We start from the raw sequence: 13,124 nt of genomic DNA on the forward strand, positions 1-13,124 counted from the left end.
CGGTGAGCTTTTGAATGTTTGTTTGTTTTTTCTGTTATTTATTTTATCACAGTAGAGGTTCCTGGAGTTCTGAAAATGCAGCTGATTACAAGAAGAATAGACAAAAAAAAGGAACAGTGAGTTTCAGATACATTAGACATAACAAAATGTCTATCTGTGCGTTTAATTACAACTTCCATCTAATATGTTCTGATGAAGTACAGCTAGCCCATCTTCCTCAAAATAATCTTGATCTGTGTAATTTCACTACATGCTTAGTTCCCCCACTCCTATTTCATCCATTAGCTAAATATTTTTGTTGTCTTAATGTCAGATCAAATAATTTTTTTTTTCTGTACTGAGAGCAGAAATTGTGGCTGACAGATCAGGTTTTGAATATTAGGGGAGTTAGTGGGGCACAGCCTTCCTTGCCTGAGGCCCACAGTAACAGACCCTCATGCTGTTGAGCCAGTGTCTTTTCAACATGTCGTTTCTTCCTCCACGATGACATCAACATGCTTGGAGTTTATTGTCATGAGAAGTATTTAAATACTAGGAAATGATTAAGAAAAAAGAGCACAATCCCTGCCCACAGAAAAGGGCAGATGCAAAACAAACCTGTGGCAGTTCTCCCCTCAGCAAGCTGTCATGGGATGACCTGACACCAGACTTGTTGGATGTCAGCCAGCAGAGCATGAGCAACAAACTTATGTGGACCAAAGTGAGGAAAAAATGAGAGGCTGGATGTGTGACTTACTTCTACCGAGTGCTCGGGGGCAGTAATGAGTGCTGTGACAATGACAGCCAATGGGAAATGTCCTATCATCCCCACAGCACAGCCAGCTATCTGCAGCCTTATGCAGAGGATTACAAGTGTGACACGAGTGCTGTAGAAAATATATATGGAAGATCTGTATAGCATTAAATATTTACTGGTTTTGAAAAGAAATTAGTGTACAGTTTAGGATTTAAACATTTAGGCAGCCCTTCTTGTTTTTTTCACCCACCCCTATTTTCTAAAAAAAGACAAGCATTTCTCTAAAGAAATACATCTTATTATAAAATCATGTCCTACAATTTCAAGAAAATACTTAACACCTTTAACCAAACTGACAAAGTAATTGCAATCTTTTTTTTTTTTTTTTAATTGTCCAAAATAAAATCCGATGCATCAAGAATAAGAATTTGCAGTATTATCCATCTGTCATTTATCTGAAGACTGAACAAGAGACATTTCATTACCTTTCTCCTGATTTCAACCAGTTCTTCTTTGGAGAACAAGCACAAAGTGAGACATACCCCTATGAACTGGTACGTTGAAAGTACGTGGCCATAAAACAAGTTAGCTCTTTTCCTGTGAGATCATTTTGTACCCTCTTTTTGGTAACAGATTGCGCTGCTTGCCAATGACTACTACAACTATTGTCAAGTTGTTTTACAAATGGTGAGAGAGATGAAGCTTGACAAGGTATGCCTTTTCTTTAATACCATTTACTCTGACAACAGCAAACAACTGTAAGGACAAAATTGTGTCTGTGTAGTTTATTCACTTGATGGTTTGAGCTAAGGTAGATGATGATTTACGGACAAAAGCAGCATTCAGTCAAGTTATTTTAAAATTCTGAATTAAAACAATATAACTCCAAGAATATGAGTTTGTACACATATCCTGAGCCCTCCTGGCACATCAATAAGTCTGAGCTGAGCATACAACACATAGACATGGATGCATATCTTCAGTTACATCCTCATATCCATGGCACAGTTCTTTGTTTCTTTCCTCTTTTGTACACTGCCTGGTGAGGTTCAGCTTGTTGTGGCTTCCCCAGCACACTTCCACTTACACTGGAGCTCAGCCAGAATGGGCCCAGGCAAAGAGCCCATCTCCATGGTCATTCCTTTGCTTCTGTGTTTGTATGTTGTCTTACTGAATTATACTTCACATTCCACAAGTGTAAAATCAGTGAAAATTCATAAAGGGCTTTGTGTGACAGGTGGAAGATTGTATCATGTCATTCTGGACATCTCTGCAGCCTGAAAGAATAGAACTGATGTGCCTGCCAGATGTGTGCCAGCTGTTAAAAAGCTATGATAGATATCTATTCAAGGTACTGCACACACATTTGCTTATTGTAGTTATGCTATTACATGTTTGTGTCTTTTTGGTAGCTCTAAGGAGAAGATCCCTCTTTTTCTCTGGTGCTGTACAATGGGATTTTTGTATATTCCTCAACTCTATCTTTTTGCTTCTTCTGGGACAGCCTGGTATGGGTTTTGGTTTTGAAAGGAGATGCTGGAATTTGGTATAGCTTCCATTTATCTCCTATATATTAATTTGAAAGTTCCTAATATCAGTGGAGTGTGCTGTTAGAAATGTGGTCTGTGGTTCTGGCATGAGGTTGTGCGACCGAAATTTCCACTGATGATGATTTTCCAGATTATGAGAGCTACTTTTCCTTTGAGAACACTACTGCATTTTTCAGTGACCTTCCACATAGAAATATGCAGTTTTCTGATAAAAATAATTATCTTCTTATTTCCAGTAGGTCATTAAGTAGCATCTAGAAATTAATTCAGGTAGCAACATTTACTCTTAGGTTCTTTGTCCTGCTAAAAAGGTTAGCTTAGCTCTTGCTTAATTGGAAGAAAAAAAAAAGTGTTTCTTTACACTTACATTTAAATTATCAATATAATTTTATTTAATGATGGTGTAAATATCTGTGGTACACCAGTCAAGTGCAGCAGCATGAATTTGTATTCTAGGAATTGGAGAACATCCTACTTCCTGATTTCCTGGAGGAGGTGCCTGCACAACACATAGACTCAATCAGATCATTCAGTGAAAATGTTAAATGTTGGATGCTTAATCCTTTGGGAGGTTTTCCATTACTGCTCCAAACATCCAAGTCTAATGGTAGGTTTGAGTAGGAGAGATATTTTCAAAAATAATCTGGTTAAACTGCAGAGAAGATTGTATTACAAAACTCTTAAATTATTTTTTTAAAAACTTAGCTGATGTAACAGTGATAGTAGCAACAATTAGAGTTACTTGGGATACAGTTAAAAATAAATGGTCTTGTATAATGTGTGAGAACAAACTTAAGCCAAAAGTGCTCCCAATTCATTGAAATTGAAATGAACTTAAATCTTTTTACAGATCTGTCTCTTGCCATGATTGCTTTGGCCATGTAGATGACCAATAATATGCAGCATGCCCTCTGAAACTCAGATATTACTGTGTCTCTTCCTCTTACAAGTGGCTTTATGCTGATAAATTAATTAATGGCTGTAGCAGTCCAATATAAAAGGAAAAAAGCCATAGTCCCATAGGGAAAATATGACTGATATTAGAAGATGATTGGAAAAAATCTGTTCTCTACACAGCTGTGGTTTATGTGTGTGTACACACACACACACACATATATTTATACCTATTAAGCTGAAGATTCTGACTAAAACATCATGTTGCTCCGTGGATCATTGAGTGAAGACCAACTCAACAGTGGTAAAGCAGGAGTCCTGTGTAGGCAGAAGTTTGTGTTAGGATTCATATGCTCACTATTGCAGACAGGCTTAATTTTGGCATTTCCTACATTTGAATACTTGACAGAGCAAACACAGTAATGTGTTTTTAACATGTGTGTGCATAGAAGTGTATGTAATTAATCAGCTGTGGCCCTATGTATAGACATCCTGGTTTGTACAAACATCATAGAAACACAAATTTTCACTTGAGAATCATTGTCTGTCTACAGAAGTTGCTTTGTACTTGATTTCCCTGCAACTGAGAAACAGTTATTTATTTTACTCTGAGGAAGTGTGTTTTTGGACCATACTTTTCATCATTACAACACATTATAAACAGGATAAAAGTAGAACAAAATAAACCAACTCGTATCAACAGTGCTGCAGAATATAGATGCATAAAGGTGGAAATGTAAACTATATAAACAAAATACAGCAAGATTAGATTTAACATTACTTTCATTCACCTGAAACTGTACAAGTCAAAGAGCAATAGTCTTAATTAGGAAGTATTAAATGTAAGAAAATATTTAAAAACTTTTTCCTGCACATCATGGATTAATAGATTCATAGTGAAGGAAGAGTGGTAAGCTGGGCAGCTTCTCCTTGCAAGCTTTGACTGCAAGGGTCCCCAGCCCATCCCATAATGCTGGCTCAGTGCCCCTGCTGTACCCTCCATTACCCTCCAAATCTCCCCTAGGGAACTACTTCCTAACTTAAAATATGTCTTCATTAATGTATTTTAGACTGTAAAATATTAATGATGTGAAACACCTGCCTTTTCTTCTTTAACAGAAGCTAAAGAGTTTGTAAAAAGGCTCAGGAGACAGACAGACCTTTGCAACATGGTCAAGGTATGTTCCAGAATTCATGAAAAAAACCCTGCTGGGAATCTCATTCCTGTGAGCTGTCTGCACTATTTTTGAAATACTCCATTGTAGAACAACTGCAGCAGCATGGATGTTCTTAACTGTACACTGACCATGTCATGCTCACACCTACCCATTTCTTCCCTCACTGTTAAGCATGCTGAGGGAACATTTTTCTCTCTCTGGATTCTTCTGAAAGCCTCTGAGATATAATTGATGGTAGGCCATGGAGAGGAGAACACAGTAGTTGGAAGGGTCAGATGACAGCTTCCAGTATCTTTGCCCATCCATGCCAAAGCCAGTCGAGAGCACATGCTGGAGCATTCCTTCCATTGGTGTCCTTGGATCATTCCAAATCCTTGGCTTTTTAGGTGGTCTGTGCTGTAGCAGAAAAAGGAAGGTCACAAATAGGGAAGAAAGCAAAAAAGAACAGGGGATATATTATCTCCTTCAAACAAGTACAAGATTTTCCCAACACGCCATCTGATTTGAATCATTACTCAGATGGAAGGGAAGCAGGGCGAAAACAAGTGAGGGAGGGATGGGAGGAACTGCAGCTTCTTGGACCACTAAATGTAGTTTTTCTTTCTGGGAAAACTTCATCACCAGCAGCAAACAAAACACTCCCTCCTCTTGCTTTAATAAAAAAAAGAAAAAGGGAAAAAAAAAAAAAAGGCATGTACCTGCATAAGGGTGCCTACCCACGCAAAAAGTTGACTTCCATAAAGCACTGAGCACTCACATTTCCACTAACTGCAGCAGCCCTTGGAGATACTAGTACCTGAAAATCTCAACTTTATGTGCTTCTAAACAGATCTTCTTATGCATTGAAAAGCATGATCCAGCAAGATCATGAGTGTCACCTACTCCCAGACATTTGTATTTGATTTGCATACTCAGACTTCAAATCATCCTTCTTGTTTTCAAGCCATGACATCGAAGGGCTTGTTGTAGCTCTTTCAGTCTTCCTTGCCTATTCTTAATGTGTGGAAAAGCTGCAGAGTCAAAACTGGATTTACACCCTCAAGATTTAGGGCAAGAGAATTGCAGCAACTGGAGGAAGTTCTCTAGAAGAAGCCTCTGGGTGCTCTACATCTCTTTTACACTGTTTAACCCACACAAATTGAACAGAGCAGACCTGAGAATCAGGGTCGAATTTACACTTCTAACTCTCACAAGTAAATGTTTGTACCTTCTCTAGAGCCTCTTCAAAACACAAGGGAAAAGTAAAAGAGTTTTACTGTGCTTGATATTTTGGGGTAGTGAGTTCCAAGGTTTAGTTATTTGTTGTACAAAAAAATACTTTCTTTCATTATTTTAAAATTTCTACCCTGCTTCAAGCAATTCTTCCTGCAAACCTGCATCACATCCTGCCTCAGTTATTTCTCTCTGAAGGTGAAGTTTATCTCATCTTCTCATACAGGAGTAATTTGATATTTCTAATCAGCCTTCTTAGTTTTCTGTCTAAAATGCATCAGGAATTTCAGCTAAAGACTGATGGTCAGAGCAGGCAAGAGTGCTGCTCCTGCTGAGAAGTGCTACAGAGGCACTATGCAGCTGCAACCTCCGAGCACTGTAACCACACCATCCCTTGTAGAGTACTTCACAATAATTCAGCTATCTGGTGAGAAAGTAAGAACAATTTTGGCAGGGTCAGCATTCAAAAGAAAAAAGGTAACTTTCCCACCCTGTGTAGATAAAGCAGGCTGACAGCTGCTACTACCTGGACATGTAGAAATAATTAGAGCATAAAAAGGTGAGAATTCCCTATGAGAAAAGAATGTGAATATGATGCTTGTCGTTTTCTGGGTTGTCTCTGGTAAGTTATATTTGAGTGTTGAGAGGGCTGTCTCTGAGTAATTTTGGAGAATCATGTTTAGTATAGTGAAATCCAATGGCTAAAGGGGTCAGTCTAAAATGTTGGGACATAGAGTTAGGTATTAACAGCCTACTGCAGATGCTGCCCCAGTAGTTCCCAGCCTTTGGGTCATGTATTCTCTTTGCAGGCTCTTTTGCTGTCACTGGAAACTCCAAGTCAAATAAGAAGAATGCCTTTGTCTTTAACTTATATGAAGGAGATTGCAAAGTGAGAATCAGATTGGGTTTGGTATTTCAAAAAAGTTAGCAGAGTGATGAAAAAGAGCTGTATTGATAATTTTTGCAAAGAAATGGTCAGCTGCATTCATTGCTGCTTGTGGGGTCATGTTAAGCACCTGGTGAATGGAATTAGTTAAAACATGTACGAATCCTGAAGTATTCTGGAATTTTACAAACCATTTTTTTCCAGGGAAAAGCCCAGCTGGACAAGGGTTATTCACAGAAAAGCCTGAAGTCCAAAAAATGCTTTAGGATCTTACTGATTTCAGTCTGAGAGGTTAAAAGTATCTGTTAACAAAATTTAATGGACTCAGATTTAGTTTCCTTGACTGTTTTCATTGTTTCATCAAGAATCTTAAAGGAATATTGTGTGATATTAGCCACTAATTTTAAAAAGTGAGGAGATTATGATAAATGTTAGTCTGAAAATTGTTTGCAATATCTCTGAATAATACTTTTTGAGACAAATATGAAGACAGATTCATTCACAAATTACTCATAAGCAGATAAATGGGATATAATACCAACTGATACTGTTTTAACTAATACCGTATTTCTAATGTTATTTTTACTCTCCCAAAGGATTCACCAACTTGAGAAAGCTTGCAACAATTAAACTGCAACATGAATTAAGGATAGATAACACTGAAGGAAAGTCATCCCTGATATACCATTCCATGCTTTAGACAAAATCTCATTATTTAGTGTAATTATAATAACTCTAGGCAAAGCCAATAATTCAAGTATGTTAGCCGTGTCTGCTCCATCACAGACAACACAGAGCATAATTGAAAAGAACATCTCCCAGAAAAAAAACTTTCTTGAAGACAACTTCAGATTTATCTCCTTTGATCCTATACCCCCCCCCACCCCCAATTTGGAGACTGGTCATATGAAGTCTAGTATTGAATAAAGGAAGCTTTCCTTTTTCAATTCCCTTATTTGGCTGAGTTAAAGGCTTGAGAAAATGAAAGGCATTAACTGTTTTTTTATTCTCTGCAGACAGTAAGAGCACTCTTGAACAACAACAGCACAGTCACTGTTCTGCGATCAGGCTTGCATGCCATCTTCAATGAGAAATCTCTGGATGTGACTAAAGACCTCTTTCAAGAGAAGTCTAGGAATCCAAAGAAGCGGCAGAAAAACATACAGTTAAAATGTAATTAACTTTTTGTATTTATTGTCTTTCCTCTTAAGCATTAGTTTGTCATTGTTAAAGGTCCAGCATTTCCTCTTGTTTATTCCTGACATCTGCCTTACTGGGAATTACAATCTTTTCTGTAACCTGAAGGGCTAGAAAAGAGCCAATAAAATTGAGAATCAAGCATGAGGTAATATCCTCTTAAATTTAAAGGTTAAGAATTAAAGGCTTTTGCCTCTGACTCTCTTAAAGCTTTTTGTGACAGCAGGAGTGGGGTTTGTGTTACTGAATTATGTATTTCCTAGAAGAAGGTTGACAAGCAGAGATATTTTTTCATGGTTTCTTTTGACAGGAAAGATGTTTTCAATCATTGCATTTTCCTCTGTTATTAGTCGAAGTACACAAAATCAGTTATTGTGGCCAGATTTTAAAATACTGTATGCTGAATTGGACAAGGCCTTTTAGCTTTGGTGTCCTTTTGCTGTATTGTGGCCTGTGGGATCAATGTTGTGCTGTAAACAATCAAATACACAGTTTGTGTGCAGCTGTGACATAATGATTTGACAGATTCATGAAAAGGAATTGAATGGCAACTTAATTTTTTAATTAAATGGTCTGCCATTTAAAATATTAGGAAGAGATAGGCAAGTTGGACTAGGCTGTGCACAGAACAAACTGGTGGAACCTCAGCTCTTTGTTCCTATTCCATCACCAACTCATGCACTGACAAGGGATTTGTCACAGACTTTCTGTGACTGCTTTCAGTAGGAATAACAACTTGCCTGCTTCACAGAACCATCAGGAGAACCATTTCAATAATATACATATACATACTAAACCCAAAGCCACTGCATAGAACACTTATTACATTTTTCCATTATGTAATTGATAGTCTTAGTTTTCCCAAGGTGGTTTTATTGAATTCTCTGTTTTCATTGCTTTTCCAAACTGTCATTTGTAACAAGCAAGGTTTCACTGAACTTATCCATTTGCTTTCTTGAAGGAAGAGGTCTCAATTAGAAGGGTATAAATTCAGGGAGGTGCAATTTACCTTTTGGCATTGGGTGGTAGGTGCCAGACTTTTGGGGGAACAATTGCACTGATATGTGGCAACATTATCCATATTTCTATTGGTCTACAGAATATTCTTAATTTTCTGTTATTGTTTTAAAACTTTTTCTCCCTTCAACAGCCAGACCTTTTTTTTCTCCCTTCAACAGCCAGATATTTTTTCTCAACCACATAAAATCTCAGATAAATAAGTTAGCATTGCCTCTAACAAAATTCCAGCTTTCTCATTGGAATTGTTTTTTCTTGCCACTTTTGCCATGATGACTATGTCAATGCAGTTATGCTGGAAATGGACATAAACATGAATTCTGACTGATTTCAAAGTAGGGTACTATTCCTCACAAAAGAAATGGTATATTAATCAAAATGCTAGGAACAGATATCTTAATCTATTTTAAGGTAAAGATAAAAGAAAAAAAAAAAGCTTAAAACTGCAGAAACAAACCAAAAGGCAGGCCAGTCACTTCAAATAATGATCCCCCTTCTGTATTTCACAGGTTTGAAAAACTTCATTTCTTCACTGGCATCTTCCACAGATATTCAGGATCTCCTGAGCTGTTTGTCCTCAGATCTCCAGACTTTTGTTATTAAGGTATAAAATTAATAATTTCAGAATAGAAGGAACGATCACATAATTTATCCTGCTACATGCTGACTGTCACTAGTCTGCAGGAGCTACTTTGCACACTAGCAACCTGACCAGACTGCAGATTTGCATAAATACAATTTATGCATGCCGTGGAAAAAGGGAGAATTAATTGACATACAAAAATTCCATCTGTGCAAACAACTACAAGCATATTTCTGTGCACATATCCACTCTAGTGGTTTCAGTATGTGCTCTCATTTCATAGACACATATTATCATAGCCCCTAATAAACCAAAATTCAGAAGTAATATGTTGGTATAAATGAAGAGAACACTTTATGGTTCCTTACATCCTTGTTTCACCAAACTATTGACTTTTAGGAAGTACTAAGAATTTCTAATAGAAAGTTTCTAGCTCTTGTGAAAGATTCAAGTATGACCATCCTCACATATGCACCTTTCAATAGATTACCAATTCTACCACCCCTCTACCTTCACTGACTCACAATTTGTGTCACCATGTTGGTACTACTGCTGCATTTGGTTGGTTACCATAACAATTAACTTGAGTTTGGGTGGTACTTAGTGTTAGGGATTTTTTCTCCTTTCTGAAGAAGCAGAGTAAACTGTGTCTACTTGGCTTAATTATTTACTCTTATTTTTTTCTTTTTAAATGAAGAATAGTACTTTGCAGTTCTGTAGTACCTCCATCTTACATAACCCTTAGCTACATCATGGGATGGCATAGAGAAGATGGAGTGGGACTTTTCCTGGGGGTTCACAGTTATAGACCATAAGGCAATAGACAAAAGTTGCAGCAAAGAAAACTTGCAATAGATACAAAGAAAAAAATTACCATTAGAATAATTAAGCATAGGAAGAGGTTACCTAGGAAGGCTGTAGAATTTTTATCCAGGAGATATTCAGAATTTGGCTGGACAAGGCCTGAACTCTGCTGGCCATGCTTTGGACAAGAGATCAGAATAGATAATATCCAAAGATGTCTTTCAACCTAAGACATTTTAGGATTCTAATAGAAAAAAAATGCTTGTTGCTTTTTTCACCTTTGTATGCAGTTTGTACAGGGAAAATGGTCTGTCACATGGAAAGGAATTCTTTTAACCAACTTTATCATAAACCATTTTTTTCTTTACCTGCAGCCAAGCAAGAGTAAAGAGGCATTTAAAGAGCAGGCATCAGATTTCATGTTGAAATGGAGCCTCCTCCTGAGCAATGTAGGCAAGATTCTGACCATCAACAGGACAGACAGTTTTGGTAAATAGGATCTAATTTGATATGCCCCATTTTGACCTGAGATGGCAGAGGCAACAGATCCAAAAGTACCTAAAGGGGCCAATGAGAGCTGGTGATGTAGTGACAGGACAATGGGGAATGGCTTTAAGCTGAAAGAAAGCAGGTATAGACTGGATATTAAGAAGAAATTCTTTACTGTGAGGGTGATGAGGCATTGGAACAGGTTGCCCAGAGAAGCTGTGGATGCCCCATCACTGGAAGTTTTCAAAGCCAGGTTGGATGGGGCTTTGAGCAACCTCTGGAAAGTGCATGGCAGGGGTCTGGCACTAGATGTGCCAACCTTCCAATCCAAACCGCTCAGCGTTTCTGTGATTCTATGATTTTAACTGACATAAATGTATGCAACATTTAATAGAGGCATCTCTTCTCCTGCTCCTTTCCTTTTATCACCATTCTCCTGGTGATGTGGCTAGACAGGTCAGGGAAATGAAATTATTGCATTTTGACCAATCCAGTTCTCTGAGCAAAACTCTAGGATGAGCATAAGAGAGGAGAGTAAGGAGCATGCAGCTGTAGATGGCAGGAAATCTGGGACTCCCTCTTTTGGCAGAAGTTGTAGTTTGTGGGGGAAACAGGGAACTGGGAACAGGGCCTGAGGTGAGAGCCTCTGCTTTCCCTCCATACAAGAGCTGCACACCACAGCAAAATTATTTGATGGAGATCTGGAGCCACTAATATTCCAAACTGTAAGCATTCCAAACATCTCAAGTTATAGCTCTGAGTCCCCCAGGTTCTTTCTATATAATACAGCCAGAGCAGAGCCACTGTAATAACTAGTTGTCAAAAAAGTGGTTAGTTCCTCTGACAACAGGTATATGGTCTTCTTACTTATGTCTTACACTGACTTAAGTTCTTGCCTAGCCAGCAGGACACCTGTTGAAGGTATTAAACTGACTGAAAAATAGCCACTTCTTTAGCTGGGTTATTTTTCTCTCCATCTTAGGCCTCTGAGCTGTCAAACATCAAATCCATCATACAGCAGTGCAAGGTGGGAGAAGGGAAGGAACTGTGCAGTTGTGTTCACTCAAAGAGGCTTGAAGTGATACAAACATGTCTTAAATCAGTCCAATCTCTACCCCAATTGCCTTTCTCTTCACTTGTAACACCTTGCAAAGCTGCCATTTCTGCAGAAATGTACTGTCTTCTGTGAGTTGCATCTAATCCCAAGCTGTATGAAATGCCTTTTAGATTTTCAAAGGAGCACCTTCATATTTTTAACTCTTCTGTTGGATGCAACTTCATACAAATAGCCAAATAAAACCTCATTATTTTCTTTGAAATGCCCCTTCAAAACCATGCTTTCATGTGTTTGCTATAAATACATAGTAAACGGGTGAACACACTTCTTCTGCATCAAGCTGCTGCCTTTTGCCTTCTGTTTACTTGCAAACTGTCTGGAGCAGGATCAGAGATTTGTTCTGTGTCTGCAGGGAACATAACACAGTAGGATCCCTCGTCCATCAGCTGCTGCATTACAGTAAGAGTAAAATAAGCAGTCCTTTCTCTCTCTCCAGAGGAGTTCTGCACAAAACTCTACAATGTTACATGCAATATTTTTGGCAATGAATAAATTGAAAATGCATTCCTAGAACTGCATTGAAAGTATAATGTTTATTGAAATCCCCCATGATGATGAAATCCTCTTCCCTCTTTTCACCACAAGAAGAGTTTAATGAATTGCCTCCCTGTTCTGAAGTTGTGTGGATGGATGGGATACAATGGATGAAGCACATCTCTTGATCTGCTGAGACTTCGTTAAGCTAATTACAAATTACATTTTCACCCATTTTATGACAGTTTTCCTACTCTACTTCAATAACACTAAAATGGAATTTATTTCAAACATGAGAGAGTTAAAATTATTTTTTTAATATTTTGCCATGATGCTTCAATAATTATCTTCTTTCTTTACTCCTTGAGATGTTGTATTCGATCTATCAATGTCCCTTTTTTTTGCATGTTTCTATTCCTTTAGGACACTGAGTTTTAGCAGACAGGCTGAAGCAGTTCTGTTAACAAGCCATCTGTGTAAAAGTTCTGTACTTGGGAACATTGCTTTCCAGAAATGTCTTAATTCTCAGCATTTCTTCAAAATGTGAACTATGTAGCATCCACGCTGAGGAAACACAATTACCTGGGGAAATGTGTGTCATGATAATCCAGTAACCAAAACAAATCTTACTTCTAACTTGACCTCTTGCCTTCTATCTAGCCACATCCAGCAGACATAATACACTGGCATACTCACACCTCTCAATTTAGGATTGACTTTCCAGCCCAGCCCCCACTTGGGTGATACCCAAGTGAGATCAGAGGAGCCCTGCAGTTACCCCTGCAAGGCAAGGGTAAGTCACAAGTTATCCCTGTAAGGCAGCAGGGCGCAAGTGTGCTAGAGCATTCAGGGCTGATGGGACCTCTACAGCTCCTTCAGCTCCATATCCTTTCCAGAAAATGTGCCTCTACACACGTCCCTCATAAAGTTTCATGTCAGCTCACACACCTCTGTTGCCTTCCAAGGCGTTCAAGGATGCACTGCCAA

The 13,124-nt window shown here is 38.2% G+C and overlaps 1 protein-coding gene across 3 annotated transcripts in view; it reads left to right on the plus strand.

Annotated features, from left to right (window-relative positions):
* RFX8 (regulatory factor X8) overlaps positions 1-13,124 on the plus strand; it is a 33,494-nt gene that overhangs the window by 13,544 nt on the left and 6,826 nt on the right. For 2 of the 3 annotated variants that reach the window (XM_053936107.1, XM_053936105.1), the window contains exons 6-14: positions 53-116; positions 1,156-1,290; positions 1,370-1,447; positions 1,974-2,087; positions 2,743-2,893; positions 4,300-4,358; positions 7,473-7,629; positions 9,180-9,274; positions 10,432-10,546. In XM_053936107.1, the coding sequence (XP_053792082.1) occupies positions 53-116; positions 1,156-1,290; positions 1,370-1,447; positions 1,974-2,087; positions 2,743-2,893; positions 4,300-4,358; positions 7,473-7,629; positions 9,180-9,274; positions 10,432-10,546 (968 nt within the window). The remainder of the gene's footprint in view (positions 1-52; positions 117-1,155; positions 1,291-1,369; positions 1,448-1,973; positions 2,088-2,742; positions 2,894-4,299; positions 4,359-7,472; positions 7,630-9,179; positions 9,275-10,431; positions 10,547-13,124) is intronic. The other variant, XM_053936106.1, reaches the window with a different exon arrangement.

Source organism: Vidua chalybeata, chromosome 2 (assembly GCF_026979565.1).
Source record: "Vidua chalybeata isolate OUT-0048 chromosome 2, bVidCha1 merged haplotype, whole genome shotgun sequence".
Taxonomy (NCBI): domain Eukaryota; kingdom Metazoa; phylum Chordata; class Aves; order Passeriformes; family Viduidae; genus Vidua; species Vidua chalybeata.